Source organism: Bactrocera tryoni, chromosome 4, assembly GCF_016617805.1.
Source record: "Bactrocera tryoni isolate S06 chromosome 4, CSIRO_BtryS06_freeze2, whole genome shotgun sequence".
Lineage (NCBI taxonomy): Eukaryota > Metazoa > Arthropoda > Insecta > Diptera > Tephritidae > Bactrocera > Bactrocera tryoni.
Genome location: NC_052502.1, coordinates 75,989,490 through 76,010,758, shown reverse-complemented (window position 1 = coordinate 76,010,758; position 21,269 = coordinate 75,989,490). Strand labels below are relative to the sequence as shown.

Sequence of the window (21,269 nt, the reverse complement as noted above, 5' to 3'; positions counted from 1 at the left end):
AACATTTCCTTCGTTGGCGACTTGCCTGACACAAGCGAGTGTTTTAGTAAAGCTTTTATTTGCCAGTGCTTTAAGCTCTTTTTATGACTTTTTGCCGTTATTACTGTTGTTACGATTTCTGCTCCAATTCAATTTTCGGAAGCTGTCCAAATAACTGTTATAGCTTAACAGCTATATTTTAAGAGAAATTTAACCTAAAATCGAATACATACATATATAAAATTCTCGTGTCACGGTGTACGTTATTGAACTCCTCTGAAACCGCTCGACCGATTTTCGTGAATCTTAGCCTGCATATCGGCTAGGGTGCAGAATCGGACATCTATTTTTCATTCTCCTAAATGTTAAGGGAAATTGGAAAATGACCAAAAAGTAACATTTTTCCATACAATTTTTTTTCAATTTTTGTTTGTTTTGTTTTTCAATATTTTTATTTGTCAAATATTTGAATCATTCAATTTCGGTCGCATGCTTTTTTTATTCCGGCTATATATGTACATACATATGTATATATAAGAAAGTTGTGTTAGTTACACCATTTATAACTCAAGAACGGCTGAATCGATTTAACTGAAAATTGGTGGGAAGGTAGCTTAGAACCAGGGTAAGGACATAGGATACATTTTATCTCTTTTTGTCAAAATTTAATTCAACTCATAAATATAAAGATTATATTTCAAATCATCCTCTTTCCTTGAATATATGCGTACAATTTTAAACAGATTCTTCCTCAAAACTAATACAATTGCTAAGTATTTGGAATAGTAGAAAAGAACTGCAACCAAATACGCAGTGAAATAGATTTTAACTGGCTCAGTAATCCAGCCGATTTTTTCGTCTTTCCACGCCTGAATACCGGTTCACCATGTGCAGTCCACTAGAATGATTGTGGGTTGAACTCTAGTGAGAAATGATGGAGCTATGTTTCTATTGTCACACACCGACGCAAAAATTCGGTTTTATTTCAAACACTTCTCAGAATCAGTTATTCGTTGTTCTGTTGGATTATGAACTTGCGAGGCAACCACTTTGTACAGAGCTTTCTCCTCTTTAGAGCATCATTGTCCTCGGTTCCCCAAAAAGCAATGCTTTATAATTACACGAAATGCTTTATGATCCATTTTTTTGTAAACTAACACAAGTTGCTTCAGAAAAATGCTATATCTTATTAACGAATAGTTATAATGCAACTAATAGAAATCGTATAGATGGTAGTAGTAGTATTATCTATGTATCAGCCACAGCGAAGCTTGGACGGGTCCTCTAGTTTATATATAAATCTTCCATTAGAATAACACAAATATTTATGACTACATACGATTTCGAGAATCCCAGCTTCTTTAAAATCTATATAGACCTCTTCGAGCTGTCTAAAAATAAAACAAGAAAAAAACTTAAACTTCCGTTATATCGATGCTAATATACCCTTCACAAATAAAGACGTTTCCATATAAAAACTTTATTTTGATTGCTCAGTTTGAATAGTAGCTACCATAGCCTTGTCTTAAACAATAATCCTTGTCAATGTTGTAAAGATATATTTTCAAATATTTAAATTTTTTTCAATATAAGAACTTGAATTTTGTCGTTCAGTTTGTATAGTAGATATACCTTATGCTATAGTGGCCCGATATCGGCGGTTCAAAGTAGTTTCCTGTGGAGAAAAGGACGTGTATAAAATTTTTTCAGATCGATATTTAAAAACTCTAGTCCCTCAGTTCGGGTGTATACAGATAGACAAAAGGATACGGCTACTCAGCTCATCGCACTCATTGGTAGAAGACTAATTCATGAGCTAGAACAATGAAACCTTATAAAATTTGGTCCAATGACTAATTGGGTAATTTAGCAGTAAGGTCCGCATTTGTCGAACAAAACCCACGTGCTCTCTTCTTGAGTGTCTTTAAGTACAAATACCCTTAGAATTACTGGATTTCATTTAGGTGTAAAATCGATCGCCAAAATCAACTCTGCGTTTACATCACCGAACGAGGGAAAGAAAATTGTAGTACCTTTTAACATCAATGCGCAAAGCTCGGTTCTCACTGCCAAAAAAATACTATAAATTGTTCTGTTTCTATTTTTTTTTAAAAAATTTACTTATTTATAAATCCATTGCTCCGTATACTTAAGTTATATATTATAAAATATATCGTATTTGCACTGAACATATACAAAAGTCAGTGTCTTTATCGCACAATCCATTCATTACATCATCATTTACAAGCTACGAGTATACACACAAATATGTATTCTAACTGTACATATGTATAACTACTCTTATACAACCATTTTTAATTAGTTTAAACAATTGCTTCGGTGTTTGTTTGTCTTTTGTATGCATTTGTATTGTTATTGGCTCAATGACATCTCCTCTACTTCTTTCCATGCCACTTGTAAGACCCGTAATATTTGAAGTTGTTCTCCGCCGTCTTCTCATCAGCCTCCTTGGGGCCGCGAGTGCCAAACACATAAGGTATGGGTTTCACTTTAGTATTTTCGATCTCGTGCAGCACTGGCGTGAAAATACGCCATGCCTCGTGCAACTCATCTGAACGCACAAAATGCATTTGCGAGCCGCAGAATACATCCAAAATCAAACGTTCATACGCATCTGGCAGATAGGAGTCCTTGTAGCGATGCTCATAGGTGAGGTCCAGTTCAGTCTCCTCCATATCAAATGTAATGCCAGGGCTCTTGGTCATTATTTTGAAGTACAGAGCTTCGCCGGGCTGCACACGTATGACCAATTCATTGCGTTTGCTGTTACCCTCAAAGATATCACCGGGCACATCGCGATATTGTATGCGCACTACAGCTTTGCGTTCGTTCAGGGCTTTGCCGCAACGTAAAATGAACGGCACACCCTCCCAACGTTCATTGTTGATACGCAGCACACCCTGTGCAAAGGTGGGCGTATTGGAATCATTGGAAACGGTGGGATCATCAAGATAACTTTCGCGCGCTTCACCTTCACCCTCTGGATTGCCGACATATTGTCCCAAAACCATGTCGTCCAATGTAAGTGCTGGAATGCTTTTCAGTACCTTAACTTTTTCATCGCGTATGTCATCGGGTTGGCAAGAAGTTGGCTTCTCCATGGCGACTAGTGACAATATCTGCAGCAGATGGTTTTGCATGACGTCGCGTATGATGCCGAATTCATCGAAGTAACCGCCGCGTCCCTGTGTGCCGAATGGTTCCTTGAATGTGATGAGCACCGATGCAATATTCTCGCGATTCCATGTTGAGTTAAGTATTTTATTGGCGAAACGTATAGTCATGAGGTTCTGCACCATCTCTTTACCCAAATAATGATCAATGCGGTAGAGTTGTTCCTCGTGGAAGAGCGAGGCGAGGTGATCGCTCAGCTTCTTTGATGTGACATCGTCGCGACCGAAGGGCTTTTCGATAATAACGCGACTCCAGCCGCTAAAAGAAATAGAAAGAAAGAATTATAGTGGTAGGAGCTCAACTTGCGGATATGGTTTTTCATTGGCTTAAAGATGGAAAAAATGGTTTCTGATATCCGGAAATATAGCATTGAAACGAGGTTATCAATCGATAAAACTTGAAATAAAACTAGACCTTTACTAAAACTTCAGAAATTGGTACTCTTGAAAAATAAACTACATCAATTCTTGCCAACTTGTCGCTTTCACCGTAGGTATAACTCCCAAGAAGTTTCAGTTTCAGTCGATCGAATAGGTGACGCGAAACAACTTCAGAAATGAAGGTCATGTGAAATGCTTTGCAGAAAGACATGTCCATATTAAAAAAAAAAACTCAACAAGGAAGAGACAAGGGTTCGAAATTTGGACTTTCGCAAAAGCATTTTCGACTTTTTTTAGTTTTAAAAACTTTGACGACGGCAAAAAGTATGACAGTTTTCGACACGGCAAAGCTAGGGTGTGTATGACAAAGACTCATTTGTTACTCACCATTGAGAGAGGCAAATTTCCTTAATATTCACAGTTACCTGCTCGAAGACGGATGGCGGCAAAGCCAAGTAGAATATGCGATTACAATTGCAATGGCTCTCCAAACGCTCTAATTGTTCGTTCAAGGCAACAAAATCGCTGCGCTTATCATAGCCACCCGCTGCATAGGCGTGATGTTGCCAGAACTCCTCATACTTGGCTTGCTCGTGTGGTTGCACCTAAGCATAAAAGGAAATTTGTTAAGTTGTAAAGCTGTAATGTATATCTGTTTACCGTTAGTTTGCGCTTACCTTCATGTATGGATGACACTTTGCCCGCAATTCCTCAATCGAGAGCTTTGAACGTGCATAACCGCAGAAGTTTGTAGGTTTCGGCAGCAAATTGTCACGAAAGAGCCACCACAAGGTGGGGTAGATCTTCTTCTTGGCCAAGTCACCCTGCGTAAATAAGAAATGCAGGCGTTTTGGTTTTATGGCGGTTTTAAGGCGCTAAAGTGTGCAGGTTCCACTTACCGACGCGCCGAAGATGACGAACGTGTGCGGAACATGGGAATCGAAATGTGTACCCTCGCACTTCATGGTCGGAGTCTCAAGTGATTTGATGATGTGTTCGAGTGCGGTTTCCTCTTCTGTAAAACGAAATAGAGTTGGTGGTTAATAGCATTTTATTTTGTGGTGAAATAGCTTTATTTTTTTTTATTAATTGTCAAAAAACCAAAATAATGAACACAAAAACTTTTTTCTAACCATAAAATTAGGCGCATGTTTTCACATGTTTTTTGTCCTAAATCTATATATGAATCTGCTTGTGCCTCTATATTTTACGCCAATATTATTATTTTAATTCAATGAATAATAATTCGCATTAATTATTTAATATTTCAACACTTTAATTGCCGATAGTTGAAAACACAACGTGTTTTAAATTATTATTATTTTTTGTTTCAAAAATATTCCGTCTACACGCTTTTCCAGTGTGTACCTAACGAACTGATCCATTCGCGGCGTTTGAAAAACTGAATGGAAAATCAAAGCGCTTGACTCTTGAGAGCACACCGATCGTGCCGATCGCACGTGTTATACTAATATATGTTAAATATATAGCTATTTTTATTTACATATGCTCAAACAATCGTACATACATACATATATTGGTATCTATTTATCTTCTAAATGCTTGAAAATCGCGCAAACATTCAACCGTACAAGGGTTTAAAAAGAGCGGCGAGAATCGACAAGTTTTTGGGGGGGCACATATGGCGCAACACAAATTCATGCGGAAGGTGTTGTTGGTACGATAATTTCCAGAGTTAATTGTGTGAGGAAATTCTCAACATCTTTTCAAGTCTAACACGCCATAGAGTGTTTTTACTTAGAAGTTTATGGGGTACATAGTTATTGGTGGACTTGTGACTTTAGTTTTATTTGTTGTTGACCCCTAGGTAATATTAACCAGGTGTTTAGTACACTTTTAACACTGGCTTGTCATTATCGCTATGCGGAAGGAGGTGCGTTAAAACTTACTGAAAATATGTTACTATAATTTATATGATTCGTTTTAGAGTAAGTATAGCCAAAACCTTTCGTGTAGTATTAATTTTTTTTCTAAACTATGTAGTCGAAGTCAGTGTCTAAGATATGCTTTTGGAAACCAGCCAGTAATGATATACTGGATAATGTGTCTCCCAGCGGACTTAATAAAGCTCTTCAAATAAAAATTTTGACCAAAATAAAAGGTGTTTCCTAGATTTGTAGAAAAACCATCGATCATTTGATCATAAAGGTGTTGATCATCTTCTGTAAATATCCTAATACATCAAAATTTCCAGTTTTTTTTTTAATGCCTAAGCGTTATCCTACTCATTGTGACTTTTTCCATCTTTGGGCGTTAGCTTCCTTCAGCAGTGCAGTTTTGCACCCAGCAAATACTCAAAAAATGTATAGATTACTGTTAGACCCACTAATTTATGTATTGCTATTAAGGTCTAGCAATTTCATGTTGAATTGCATAAAGGAGCTTTTCGACTAACATTCGTGAAGCTCACATGCAAACATATCCTAAAAAGTCACGATCCACTCAAGTGTAATATTTTACTACTACTACTCTTCCCGATTTAAATTAAATAAAGCAGATTTTCAACCGAAATCGTTGAAGCTCATATGCAAACATAACCTCAAACAATCAAAATATACTCGAATATAATATGTTACTTCAATAATTTACAAAAATTCCACCTGCTTCAGCGAATATTCTTTCCGAATTACTGATTATACTTTATAACTCGGTTCTATTGTACTATATTACGAATATTTCTAATTGAAGTTCTTTAGAAAATTTTTTACCTGCACCCCCTCGAGATTTTTTTTAACTTTTCCGTAAGTTGTACGATCAATTCACATTCATTTACCTTACTTAAGGGCTTAAATGAGGCTGATTGCATGATGGATCTATTATATGTGACTACTCATACCTGCATATAAATACATGTATTCATTTAATATCAATTATTGACTTTCAAATACATAGCCATACCTAATTGTATATATGTATATCGTTGTTCATACATGCAGGTATCTACTTACTTGTATCGAATTAGATATTTACGAGGGTTTACTCAAACAACCTTATCACATATGTATATATAATGCTATAAATAATGTACCGTTATGTTTTACAAGTAAGTCGAGTGTTGTGAAATGACTTACATCAATGACAAAAATATATTACGAAACAACCTGATATTGCAATTATTTATTAAAAAAATAATAAATAATATAACTAATAGTATTGCTGGAAACATTCGGGTAGTAATCAGTTCCGATATAGAAATGTCAACAATTGTTCTTAACAACGAGACTTTTTTGAGGTATAAAGATATATGACGTAGTTATGACTGAAAAATAACAGAAATTTGGCCACACGTATAAAGGTTTTTCAAATTAGGAGTTCTCACCTCGCAGCGATGAACTAGTGTGGTGATTATAGAACTTAGAGGTTAGTCTTGAATTCGCTAGCCCTTTTTGTTATGCGGTTTTCTAAAATCGAGCGTTTATAATACCAGTAAGCAACAATCGTTCTATACCTTAAAGACCACAAAATGTAGTCCATTACCCAGATTCTTAAACAATACATAATTATAACCTGAAGCTCTGACACTTATTGAAACCTCAATATTCCCTGAGTTTGCCACCAAGATTTTAACGCCCGGAGGGAAACATCGGTTACCCTATAAAGTATATATATAAATGATCAGCGTGACGAAACGAGTTATTTTATTTATTTTATCCACCCCCGTCTGTATATACGGGAACTAGTCCGTCAGTTTTTGTGATATTTATCTGATATTTTGCATATGTCCTTTTCTTTCGTAAAGAGATATAGAATATAGCTGCAGGGTGTTCCAAAATAAACGCGAATTTTAAATTTGCCGCCATTTCAATTAATCTTTAATTAATTATTATTTTTTAAGTAAGTGAACTAGTCCGAGACTGTCCAAATGTATATACATTTTTCCTATGTACCAATACTATAACAAATATTGGTTAGTCGAAAAGGTCTTTTCGTATTTCGTCAATAAATGTCATAGTGTTGGAAAGGTGAGATTTTAAGCTTCATTTAACCTAAAAAAGAAATTAAATTCGGGGAAGTTGAAAAAAAGTTACAGCTATTCAAAAATGAGTGAAAATAATGATGAAATTCGCTATATTTTGAAAATTTTGTATAAAAAAAGGGAAGAATGCCACGCGAGCCACCAATGAAATTTGTGAAGTTTACGGAGACGATGCTGTATCAGTTCGTGTAGCACAACAATGGTTCGCTCACTTCCGTTCTGAAAATTTCGAAATTTCGATTGTTAGTTTTACACTGATAACATTATGTCTTTAGCGGAAAAATGGCAAAAATTGGTTAAACAAAATGGTACATATTTGTTTATTTATTTATTATTATAAATATAAAAAATATATGTGACCTGGTCTACGAAAAGGGAGCTAACGTGCGAAAACTAGTTTTCTGGGAAAACTGTTAAAAATAATCGTCAATTTCTCGTTATCTCATTAATTGTTCTCCTTTTTTTGACACCTAAGCCCCCTTTCCGTAGACCAGGTCACATATGTTAAAATTAGATTAGAAATACGAAAAGACATTTTCGACTACCCAATATTATAAAGGGCTCTGTGCAAAAAAGACAGAAGTCACAAGTCCACCACATCCCACTTAGTTTTACAAGTATTTGGAAAATCATTAAAGGTTTCCACTCACAATTAACTGTGCAAACAATATACGCACATGCGAAAATAAGTGGCGCGCCCCCTTATAAGCCTCTAAACAAGCAATTCACGCCTCTCAGCTAAATTATATGTCTTTTTTTGTACATACAAATATAAGGCTAAAAATATACCTATTTATGTATACAAATATATAGTAAATATGTATATAATAGTATGAGAGCTGCAATCGGATGTTTGGCACACTCTTCGGAATCAAGCGGTTTGTTTTTCACTTTAGCCTATAGAAAAAGCATCAATATCATTAGCAAATTATAATAATTAGCAGTTGAACTGTGGGAAGTTATACAGGTGGCTTTTGATTTATTATGTGCATATAAAGATATCTCTATTTGATAAAAATCCCACTTGTCTATAGCCTTCTTACATTTTTCTGCATAGTCATGCTTATAAGCTACTGTATAAATACATACATACATATGTACATAGTACATAAATATTTATTAAAGCACATGTTTTATCCATATTTGCGTATTGTCACCACGTGCTAACACACCGTCACATACTATATACATACACCTGTACACTCTTGCGATCGTTTCGAGAGCAGCTCTCCCGACATTGACTTGTGCAACTGAGCGAAAACGTTTTATTAATCACGCGATAATTTTACATAGCCGTAATCATTGTATACTAAGTATATGAATACTATGTATGTTTGTATGTATGTGCTTGAGTATGTTGGCGAACTTTTTGAATGGAGCTACTAATGTGGGCATAGAGCGCCATATTCGAATACTTATATTCCAACAACAACATATGTACATATTTCTGATTTCAACACCGATCAGTTTAATTCGCTATATATTAGTACGAGATTTGAATTTTGAAATATTTGAATTTTACAAAAATAAAAAATAAACTTAGAAATTTTTAATTTCAAAAATCATCAATCGATCAGTTTCATTCACTACACTATATTAGTACACGATTTGAGTTTTTAAATATTTAAATTTAATATAAATAAAAAAATTATTTTTAACTTCAAAATTTTTCGAAAATATCATTTTATTCTGCCGCCATAAATCAAGTACAGTAAGGAATTTATTGCCTCTAAATATATTAATTAACAATGTAAAAAACTCGGCTGAAACTGGGCAGTAGTGGGTCTGGAATACCATATAGCAACTGTTACATAGGTTTGACCAAAGAAAGCCAAGAAAATTAGAGGAAACATACTATAATTAATAATGACACTTTCAATTTTGGAGGCTAACTTCGAAGAACCAGACTCAATCTTCGAAAAAATTGATATTGATCCAATATCCAAAAAAAAATCGATTTTGTCGTATAGTATAAAGCAAAGCTTATTATTTTGAACATTTAATTTTAACGCTCACACCAAATAAAAGCGTTTCCAAATCTAAGAAACAAATAATTTTTTAAAAAATTATAATCAAAGTATTCTAAAAATGGAATTTTATCTTTCATTGATAGCCAAATGCTATTAGAAAGCTAAGCTCTACACATCACCAGATAGTCTGAACAACTCGTACGATTTAGTATAATTTTTTCGCAGACATATTTACATATAAGTTGATCTTCCGAATGCAATGAACCAACACATATACATATATGTACCTATGTATGGTTATGTGTCAATATATTCTAAAAATTTTCCAATGCTGCCACACCATTGACAATAAAAAAATATTTCGCGTAAAGCTTTAGCATTCTTTGAACAAATGACCAGCTAAACATGAAAGTTGCTCACAAAAGCTTTCGTGAAAGGCTTCTACTCACTTGGCAATGACATTGTCACTGTCATGCAAAGTGATCGCGCGATCGTGAAATATAAGTACATAATTTGTAAGAGTACAATGTGAATGCCTAGTTAATTAATGCGCATACATACATGTATACATACTATGTACATATGCATTAGTGTGTTAGATTTTGAATTGGAAAGTGATTCCGGTGTTGCGCCCTTGCTTAAAACAGCTGGCGTGAACACATACTTATGTAAATAAATGCGTGAAAATGACAAGCAAAATTCAACCGCTTAGTGCGGTGCAATTACGCGCAGATTTAGTAATAGAAAAAAGATTGAGGTTAAAGTCAGGCGTAGGCACACAGAAGGTTGAAGTCTAAATTGTACTTTTTTAGTTTTTTGTATGACCTCATGATGGCCATTAAGTTCATTACTGAGTTATGAAATCAGATTATGCCTGCTTATTGTCTATTTTACTATTTGGTAGAAACCTACAAGGTTCTTTCCAAAGACTTTTTAAATCTTTCGCGCCATGGTGGCGCTGTCTAGATGTCGACTGATGCGTTAGAATCTGCTATCTTTATCGATTGTCCAGTGAGAATTTCATGACATTTCATTGATTTCAAGTGAAGTTATTGCATTTTAAGTGTCAGTATGTTTGTGTTATCGGTGCGAAAATGAGCTTCGAACAAAGAGCCAGCATTAAATTTTGTTTTAAAATTGGTAAAACTTTTACTGAAACGTTTCAATTGATGTAACAAATTTATGGCGATGATTGCCTATCCCGTAGCAGAGTGCACGAGTGGTTTCAACGTTTTCCAAGTGGTCGTGAAGACATAAATGACAATGAACATGTGGGAATTCATCAAGCATCAGAAGAAATCATCATTGAAATTCACGGAAATGGAATTGAACATCTCCAAAACATCGATTTATTGCATTTTGACCGAACATTTGGGCTTACGAAAGGTGTGTGCACGGTTTGTTCCGCACAAATTGACTGACGACCAAAAATTGCTCAGAATCCAAAATTCGAAGGACGATTATTTGACCAAAAATCACATTTTAACCATTAACCACTCCCCGTATTCACCTGATATGGCACCGTGCGACTTCTTCCTTTTCAGAAAAATGCATTTCCCCAAGAAAGGCGTTATGCAGACGTAGAGGCCATTCAAAAGGCTTGCACCGGCATACTGGCGGCCATACCGCCCAACGAGCTAAAACACTCGTTCGACATGATTTGGACCGTGCAAAAAGCTGTATTGAAGCAGGAGGAAACTATTTTGAATAAAATAAATTCATTTTGCCGAAAAACCATTTGTTCTGTGTTTTTTAAGTCCTGTTTACTTTGGAACACACCTTGTAAGTTCAAAAATATCGCTTCAAAGCGAAAAATTAATTTGAAACAGTCGAAAACTGTACTAAAAACAAGAAAAAACATTAACTTCAGCAACACTGAAACTATAATACCCTTCATAGATGCATTTGTTATAGCATAAAAGAACATAAAAAGATCTTTATCTTAATTTTGATCTGTCAGTTTGTATGGCAGCTGTGAGCAATAGGGATCCAATTTGAAAAATGTCCCTTGCCCAATAAGCTATGCCGAAAATATCCTGTCAAATAAAAGAGTTTTCCATACAGAAACTTTATTTTGATCGATTTTCGTATGCCACCTATATCTTAGAGTGATCCGATATCGGCGGTTCCGAAAAGTGAGCAACTTTTTGGGTAGAAAAGGTTGTGTACAGAATTTCAAAACGAAATCTCATATAGTAAGGAACTAGGTAGAGTATACATATACAGACCGACACGGCTAAAGCGACTCAGCTCGTCACTCTGATCATTTATATAGAATTATACAATTTATAGAGTCTCTAACGATTCCTTCTCAGTGTATAAAAAGCAAAACAATTAAGCACCTAATACCCAAATAACGTTATTTGTTAAGCCAACTTGCAAATAAAGCATACATGTAGGCGCTATACAACACTTACCGCATACAACTTCACTCATAACGTTGCTGATTTAATGAAAATTTAGCTGAAAGCATAATTACTTAACAAAATGTTTTCATGTCATAAATATTTTAACTAAAATAACAGTAACTTCCTTAATTTTGCCTATTCGTCCACAATTTGGAGTGGCGTAATTTTAAAAGTTTTAATGAGGCTTTAAATTTAAACGAAATTTGTATTTAAGGCCTGCAGTAACATTAATAATTATTTTGCAGTGGTGGTCTTTATAATTTTATGATCTTCTAGGATATGCTTGACTCTTAAAGCTGTTTAAAAGTGTAAAGCACTATAATAAAGCCTATCCCAGGCGACACTTACCTTTCAATTACAATACTATCAAAAATATTTTAAAGTTGCCTAGCGAAAATGTAATTTTTAACTGAACTACGAAGTTTAAAGCACCTTATATTCGAACTTCGCTTCTTTAAGAAGCGACTTTCCAGAACTGCGTAATCACGCGTAATGATTTCATTCTGAAAAAATTGTAGGGTTTTATTAAGAAATGAAGAAAAGTTGTGAAATTCAGCCATCAAAGGTGAAAATAAGGAGACTCAAACATAAAAAACTTGGATAATTAGCAAGTCATTTCATTATTTGTAAACCAATATGATTTTTTTATCAAAGTTTTTATTCTTATCTACTTGCTACTTCAAGTCTAAAAAGATCTTAGAGATAACTTTCTGCTGATTTGAAAGTCATAAATACATAATATAATCTAAAAGGTATATTATCAATTACGTTTAACACGACCTTATCTCTTTCCCATTACCACGCCATATTGCCGTATACATGTATAAATAGCGTTTAAATGTATTGATTAGAAAAACGTGAGAATTTTTCGTAGAGGTCGAACGACTCTAAAATGATTTGATTGTACAAAAGCAGATACTCGACAATATTTTAATGCAATCACAAATCTACCGGCAAATCTACTCTTCTGTTGTGAATAATAAAGGTTATCACATATTTGCTGCAGAATACCCCTACAAATATTATATTAATATTATAAGTATAAATACATAATATATATATAGTACATACAAGCCTTGAAGACGATCCACGTAAAGGACGTCCAAAAAGCGCATCAACACCAGAAATCAAAGCCAAAATACAGGATATGGTTTTGGAAGATCGTCGAATGACTGAGAGAGCTGTAGTAGAGGCTTCACATATTTTAAGTGAAATTTTGGGTTTTAGAAAACTGTGTACAATGGGTGCCGCATTCGCTAACAATGGAACAAAAACACATTCGAATGCGACTTTTTCAGCAACATTTGGTGCGTTTTAAAAAGAATTAAGTGGATTTTGTGCGTCGATTCATCACTATGGATGAGACTTGAGTCTATCACCATGATCCTGAATCAAAACAAGAGGTAAAGAGAGGTGTGAACCTGGTTGTTCGGCGTCGACACGAGTTCGTGTCCGGAATTCGGTTTCAGTTTTTAGGGATGCGAGAGGAATTTCGTTTGTGGATTACTTGCAAACTGGTAAAACAATTAATTCTGAATATTATTGCAACCTTTTGGACCAATTGAAGGAAAAATTTCGTGAAAAAATACTTTTTCATCAGGACAATGCACCGTGTCACAAGAGCATTTTGACAATGGCTAAAATCCATGAATAAAAGTTCGAATTATTGGAGCATCTACCTTATTCACCAGATTCGGCCCCCAGCGCCTTCCATTTGTTTCCAGAACTCAAAAAATTTATGCGTTGCAAGCGTCTTTCATCAAATGAAGAGGTGATAATGGCTGTTGAAGCGTATTTTACAGATCTACCGGATTCTCACTACAGGAATGGTATCCACAGATTGGAGGATCGTTGGAGCAAGTGTGTTCAGGGAAATTATACTGAATAATAATAAAGCAGCCGGATACGTTCAAAAATCTGGGAAATTGGGTGCTATTTGATTTAAAGCCAAGAAGCCAAGCCAGAAATGCGGCTTGAACGCTATGAAACGCAGACATTTTGACTGGTGACAAGAACTGAATCCATTATGACAACCCTGAACGCAAAAAATTGTATTTGAAATCTGGTATCAGATCCATGACAACACGGTAATGGGAAATGCTACCAAACCCAACTCGTCAAATTGACAAACGAAATTTACGACTAGACATGGGGTAATGATTTTCCAACATGACAACGCTCGCCCATATTGCAAGACTGACAAAAAACTGTTTGGAAATCAGCGGCTGAGAAGTTTTGCCTCAACCGCCTTACAGCCCTGGCCTTTTCCCTTCTGACTACAATTTACGGTTCACATTAGAACAATGTATAAACAATTGGCTTGATTCATACTTGGTCGCCAAACCGGCGCAGTTCTATTGGGATCGAATCCACAAATTGCCAGAAAGATTAAAAAAATAACATTATAATACAGGGTTTGTCTGGAAAGTAATAGGACTGATTTTCTCCCGTCGCGACTGTACTTCGGAGCGTGTGCGCATCGACTGGATTCGGTAGAAGGCGTTCCTAGCTAACGAACAAGCGGCTGGTCAGTTGTCTCCGAGCACCTGGAGAGTCAGGACAAACATTTTCGCTCTACGTGTTTCTGTGAGTGTAAATTCTGTATGAAACTCGGTTAATCTGCGACAGAGACGTTTGATATGATCAAGCAGGCTTACCGGATGTTGCTTTAGCAAGAAGTGGTGTTTTTCGGTGGCATCAGCTTTTTTAGGAAGATCTGGAAGAGGTCGCTGATGAAGACCGTGCTGGGAAACCTGCGACTTCGACAAACACCGACAATGTGACACGTATGCGCGAAGTTTTGAACTCAGACTAAGTATTCGTTTAATTGCCCAGATGTTAAATTTAACAAAATCTGTTGTTTATAACATTGTGACAAAGCACTTGAACCTGCGCAAGGTGTGCCGAAGATAGTCTCAAACGTGCTCATTGACTCCAGCTCTCACCGCCTTTCCTGTGAACAGCTACCTAACCAAGGCCGGCTTCCCAACGCTTCCGCAGCCGCCCTACAGCCCAGCTGTTGTCCCCCCGGTCTTTGTTTTTGTTGCCTGAGGGAATCCAAGCCGACTCTCAAGACTATTCCGGAGAATGCCTTCCGTGACGCCTTCAATGCTTGGAAATCGTTTGAAGAAACCCGCACGAATATAGTTATAGACTCTATACATACATATATAAATGATCAACGTGACGAGCTGAGTCGATTTAGCTATAACCGTCTGTCTGTCTATTCAGCTAACCTTAATTCGATTTGAAGGTTGTTTACAGCAAACAACGCGAGTAGAAAAAAGAAAGTTAGCAACACACCTGTTAAGGGTATTATAGTTTCGGTTCAGCCGAAATTAATGTTTTCTCATGTTCTTTTTTTAATCGATTGCTGTGAAAGCTCATTTGGGGTCGTTTTCTCAATGTCTGATTAGCAGCCACCTATCAAATAAGTTTTTGTTAGTAAAAAGGATCTTTACAGAAAGAAGGAGTCTTGGTTAAGTTAACCAGTACTGAACTGACAGATGGCTGCTAACCACACTTTGGGAACCGTTTCAAAGCATTTAAACAAAAAAACCCTAACTAGAAGTTATCGTTTAATATTTTTTTACTTCCACTTTCCTGAGCGCACGTCTTCATATTCGTTTGTTAACACTTCCATTACTTACCCTCAACCGTTTTACCGTTGCCATTGCTAATCTGCTTAGAGGCCATGACTGTCGCAATAACTATCAAAAGCGTTTTAGTTTACAATTAAATTATTAATAAACGCTTTGCGGCGATTCTCAATAGCACCACCACGCAAAATTATCTGCTCGTAAACGTATGACTCGCTGACAAAGTCTCTACCGGCTGCGCCACACAACGACGATCACTGAGGCTTCGAATGTTAATTGCAACTAAAACACGTTTTATGTGCAAAAAAAACTTATACAACAATCGTACGTTTGTTTATTTGTTGCTCCACAACGGAATAGCTTGGCACAAGCGCGACGAAGTGGTGGGGAAGACCAATGAATAATGAATATGAAATGTAATGAAATCAATGGCACTACTACTGCCAAGTGATTCAACTTATGGGACTTTTTTGATCTTTCTTAGGGCAACAGCTTAACCGTTACACACACGCACACACTCAAATGTCTACAAAAGTGTTTACTAATTTAGTTGTTGTTGCAAATAAGGATTAAGCAATTAAGTGACAGACTAAACCGTCTACAAGGGAAGAACGCGATTTGAAGACTGTCTAATTTACTGCGATTCAACTAGTTCGAGCCCAATTTCTGGCTGCGGAGCCAACCGAAAGGTAGCTAGCTGAGCGTAAAGCGCTCCACGTTGGCGCAGCGCGAAGAGCGCGCAACAAGCAAGCATGAAAACTAAAAGTGTGTGTGCTTCGTGTTACAAACTTACGAGGGTGTGCTTTTAAGTAGCTTGGTTAAGCAAAAAACTAGATAAAAGTCAAAAATTATTATTTTTCAATGTTGTTGAGGAAAATTTTTCCGAAACGGCTGGACCGATCTTGAAATTTTCACACGATTCTTAAATATATATATATTTCAGGTAATGAGCGAAAGAATAAATATTTTAATATAAATTCGATTTTAAGCCTCCTGAAATGAAAATTTTTCAACAAATACGATATTTTTGTGAAGCCGCCACTTTCTAAAATATAAATGTACATTATTTGTATATACTTATCAATTATAATGCCACTTAAAACATTTAAAACGTCTTTCCTCTGGCTTGAAAGTGGATATAGCACCTTAAGTAAACTTTAGCGCCTTCGGAAAATATACGCAAGAGTGTTTAGCTAAATATTTAGATGAAAAATTATCGCATAATACCTAGTAGCTGAGAGCCAGTGTGCGATGTAAGCAAATGAAAGGAAATAAAAACAAAATAGTGAATAAGAAATGGTGTAGAAGAAAGATATGGTCTATGTAAATAGTCGAAGAATTGCAAAAAGTTCAAATTATACACCGAAAAGTTAAAAGAAACGTTAATTAAACAAAAACATTTGAGTAAATAAATCTTATAATACATACATACATACATATGGTACATACATATGTACATATGTACATGCATACATTTAAAGGTGAGAGATGTGCCTTTAAGTAGGAGAAGTCATACATAACTTTTAAACAAAATTTACAAATATTGCAATTTTTTATGCAAATGCATAGAAATTAAAGAAAAACTGGAATCTAAAAAATGTGTAATTAAAAAAATACTTAAACAATAATTATATTTAGTTTGAAAAATAAAATTGTTTAATAAAACTTTATTTTTTAAATAAATATATTAAATATATATATTTTTTTAAATTAAATATTTATAATTTAAAAAAATGAGTTTAATTTTTTTTATTTGGGTATTAAAGCTATGCTTCTCAACTTTATAAAAAATATTTATTTAAAAAATTCGCTAAAAGTGAAATGTTTACTTAATAAATTACCAAACGATTTTCCTGCGCTTCCGAAAAAGTAATTAAATATTGTTATGCTAGAAGTTTTACAAAATGAAAACTTTTTTCACACTTTCCAGTGTTTATTTCACCGATTTTTCTTAATTTTTTTTTGAAATGGCCTCACTTTTAATGTACAAACATCAGCTCTTGCTCAAAATAGAAATTTTAAAAAATAATAGAAATTTTAAAAAATGTTATTTTTAAAAAAATTTTATTGAAAAACATTAAAAATTTTAGCAACCTAAATAAAAATTTAAAAAAATGTTAATTTTAAAAGATTTTTACTGAAAAACATTAAAAATTTTAGCAACCTAATTTTTCAGAAAAATTTTTAATTTTTCATTGTACTTTGCCTTCAGTATTGTTGTCAGCAAGCTAAATGAAACTGAATATTATACAAACAAAATATTTAAAAAAATTTCCGTTACATATTTATATGCCATTAAAGTATAAACTTTTTTTTTATATAATATTTTATATATAAATTTCGATTACACTGATGGAGTCTCTAGCGGAAAAATGGCAAAAAGTGGTCGACCAAAATGATACATACATATGTACATATTTGTTTATTTATTTATTAGTATGAATATAAAAAAATAAGTAAACATTTTATTAGAAATACGAAAAGACTTTTTCGACTACCCAATATAATATGTATTTAAATTTTTTTTTTATTATAGTGTTTTTTTATTTATTTTATTCCAGTTTTCTATTTTTATAACTATTTTCTTGTATTTTTAAATATTTTCTATTTATTAATTATTATTATTATTTTTGTGATTTTTTTTTCTATTTTCTGTATGAAAAAAAGATTGTAATCATATAGAACTCCAGCACGAGCTTTAAATTAATTTTTCAAAAATTATTGCTTGTATTTTTTATTTAATTTTTAATTTTTTTTATTTTTTTTATATTTTTTATTTATTTCTCACTTTTTGTTATTTTTTATATTTTTTGCTTTCTTTTTCTGCCAATTTTCGACTTATCTTGCTTTTCATTACTAATCATCCGATTATTGTTAGTTTCAAGACTTCTCCTCCATTCTAATCTGACCTTTATAGGACAAAAAGTTAATGCTACTGCCTCCCACTCTTGCTCTGTCAAAAGGAGAATCAAATAAGTTTTAACAACTGTTAACAATAGATTAGCCCTAACTTTTTTCGAATTTCATACACATATATATGTATGTATAAAAAATTAATGAGCTGCCGAAAATATATTCTCACGTGGTAAATGTGCGCTGGCGCATGGGCATACAACAACTATGATAAACATAATAAATTGTGGCATTTAATTTCAAAACGAATTGATAAGCATGAAATATAGACACACATACATACATACATGCTTATGTTAGAAACATTGAACTAAATTGGTGCTTCAGAGTTTATTTTTTTACCGGCTCTATCATCAACATCAGTCCACTTAAACACCTTGCGCACTTGTGTGTGTAAGCAGCACCGCGTTAATAAAAAAAATAGCTGCTTGTGTCATTTATTTTGAAATTATCAGCTTTTAAATTAAGATATGAGAGAAAACGCAATATTTGTTTGGTATTTCTCCTTCAATGGTTACTAACTTCATCTTATACATATGTATGTACATACACAATAGTTTGCAAAACTCGATGTCAAGGTCAAATAACGTTCGATTGCAATGCTCCAATCCATGCTCTCTACGGCATTCAAAATACATACCTAACGGATGGCATGTACATACATATGTATATACATCTGCACATATGTACATATATTTGTATGTACATATGTATGTACGGTAGATTTTTTTGAATGCTTAAAGCGTGCTCAACACATGGCTCCAAAAGTGAGGAGCAAGTGGTCTGCGACGTAGATGGCTAAATGCGAATAAAAAATGATAATCAAGCTAACGGGTGATCCAAGTAGAGGTGCTTTTTCAATAGCCTTTTTTTGACAGATCACGCGTGAGTCGTGCCAAGCTGTCACGTTATTTTTGTTCAGTTTTCAAATCGTTTAATAAAGTTGAAAATTCACATTTTGTAAAGAATGAGTTTCGCGCGCTTCGCTCAACTTATGGTCCACATAATCGGCCTACTGAGCGTATTATTCTCAATACCATCTTGAGACTCAGCATTCATTATTGAATAATATTCTACCGAACAGATTAGGTTTAGAACGCAGAGAAGAAAATATAGCAGCGGCGCCGTTCGGGCTGGCGTATGTAATGAGTTGGTGCATTTAACATCGAGATCTTCAATTGAAAGCGTACAAAATATAGCTTGTGCAAGAACTGAAGCCGCTCGACCTTTCCAAGCAACATCGCTTCGTCCTATGGGCTCTTAAAAAGTTCCAAGAAGATTCGACGTTTGCAAGCCAAATTTTGTTCAGCGCTGCGGCTCATTTCAGGCTCATTGGGTATATAAACAAGCAAAATTTCCGTATTTGGTACCAAGAGCAACCTGAAGAGATTCAAGAGCTGGCATTTCATCCAGAAAACACAATGGTTTGGTGTGGTTTGCGGGCCGGTGGAATCATCGGTAAATATTTCTTCAAAAATGATGCCGCTGAGAACGTAACCGTCAATGGCGACCGTTATCGCGCCACGAGAACCGCCTATTTGATGCCTGGTTTGGTTTCAACAAGACGGCGCCACTTCCCACACATCGCATTAATTAATAGATTTATTGAGAGCACACTTCGGTGAGCAGATAATTTCTCATTCTGAACCGGTCGATTGACCACCAAGATCGTGTGATATTATACCGCTATACTTCGTGTGAGGATATGTAAATTCTAAAGTCAATACGGGCATCGCGCTTCGATTCTGGCCATTGAAAATTGGACTCAACGGATGGACCATCTGAGACGTAGGCGCGGACGACATTTGAAAGAGCTAATCTTCAAAAAATAATTGCCAAAGAATGTTCTCTAGAATGATAATAAACATTCCCCATTTGAAGTTTTTGTGTTTTTTCTTTAAAAAAATAGGGAATCTCGAAATGGATCACCCTTTATATACACATAAATATGTAGAACCATATGTAGTTTATATACCGGATTGCCCGTTGTTGAGTCATAGACAAGACCGGCATGGAGTCAGCCACGATTGTACACAGTGAAAAATTAAGGATAAATAATAAATTGGTTCAGAATATTATTTAAAAAATGTAAATAGACAAAACAATTTAATAATGAATAATAAATAATAAAAATATAAAAAAAAAATTAAATAAAACGTAAAATTGTAATAGGTATAAAAAATTTTAAATATCAAATATGGTAAAAAATTAGAATAATATATATAATAAATAAATAAATAATATCAAAGGAATACTGAAAAAGATAAAAAAATTAAATTTCTAAAAAATATAATTAGAAATAAAAATTAAATTTAAAAGTAGATAATTATCGCAAATATTTAATATAATTTTAATACTCAAATTTCTGAAATACTCTACTTAATTTACTTTTAGTTTTAACAAAACTATTGAAATTGTGACTAAACAACTTTAAATAAATTTTCAGGAGCTTTTGGCTAATTATAGCCAGAACAGGGTATATTTAGTTTGACACGAAGTTTGCAGCATCCAACAAGAAGCGTCGGAAACCCTTAATATATATATGTATATACATAGTATATCTGTCTGCCTGTACATATGTATGTATACGATCCAGTCCATAACCTTTTAATATATCGATCCGAAATTTTGCACCAATCATTTTCTCACCAAAAAGCTGCTCATTTTTCGGAGCGGGCGGCATCGAACACTATATTATATAGCTTTCATACAAACTGAACTTTCGGCATCAAGTACATGCATGGAAAACTTTTTAAATAACATACATATGTATGTCCCCAATTAAGAAGAAAACTCGAATGTATTTAGTATTTTTTTAATATTTTAAA

The 21,269-nt window shown here is 34.4% G+C and overlaps 1 protein-coding gene across 2 annotated transcripts; it reads right to left on the bottom strand.

Annotated features, from left to right (window-relative positions):
* Positions 1–2,066: 2,066 nt before the first annotated feature.
* LOC120776106 (glucose-6-phosphate 1-dehydrogenase) lies at positions 2,067–16,130 on the bottom strand. 2 transcript variants are annotated; one of them, XM_040106595.1, is made up of 5 exons: positions 15,580–16,130; positions 4,454–4,569; positions 4,232–4,378; positions 3,942–4,159; positions 2,067–3,432 (listed from the first exon to the last, which is right to left on the bottom strand). In XM_040106595.1, the coding sequence occupies exons 1-5, from the start codon at positions 15,623–15,625 to the stop codon at positions 2,376–2,378; spliced, it is 1,584 nt and encodes a 527-aa protein (XP_039962529.1). In that variant the 5' UTR covers positions 15,626–16,130; the 3' UTR covers positions 2,067–2,375. The 2 variants fall into 2 exon arrangements, with proteins under 2 accessions (XP_039962529.1, XP_039962531.1); XM_040106597.1 differs by lacking the exon at positions 15,580–16,130 and adding an exon at positions 4,688–4,916.
* Positions 16,131–21,269: the final 5,139 nt, after the last annotated feature.

Excerpts from the sequence above, each read along its gene's own strand:
- LOC120776106 (XM_040106595.1), bottom strand. The coding sequence starts at position 15,625 with ATGGCCTCTAAGCAGATTAGCAATGGCAACGGTAAAACGGTTGAGG. Across the intron at positions 4,570-15,579 it reads CAACGGTAAAACGGTTGAGG|AAGAGGAAACCGCACTCGAA; the intron begins GTAAGTAATGGA and ends TTCGTTTTACAG. Across the intron at positions 3,433-3,941 it reads GAAATTTGCCTCTCTCAATG|CGGCTGGAGTCGCGTTATTA; the intron begins GTGAGTAACAAA and ends TATTTCTTTTAG.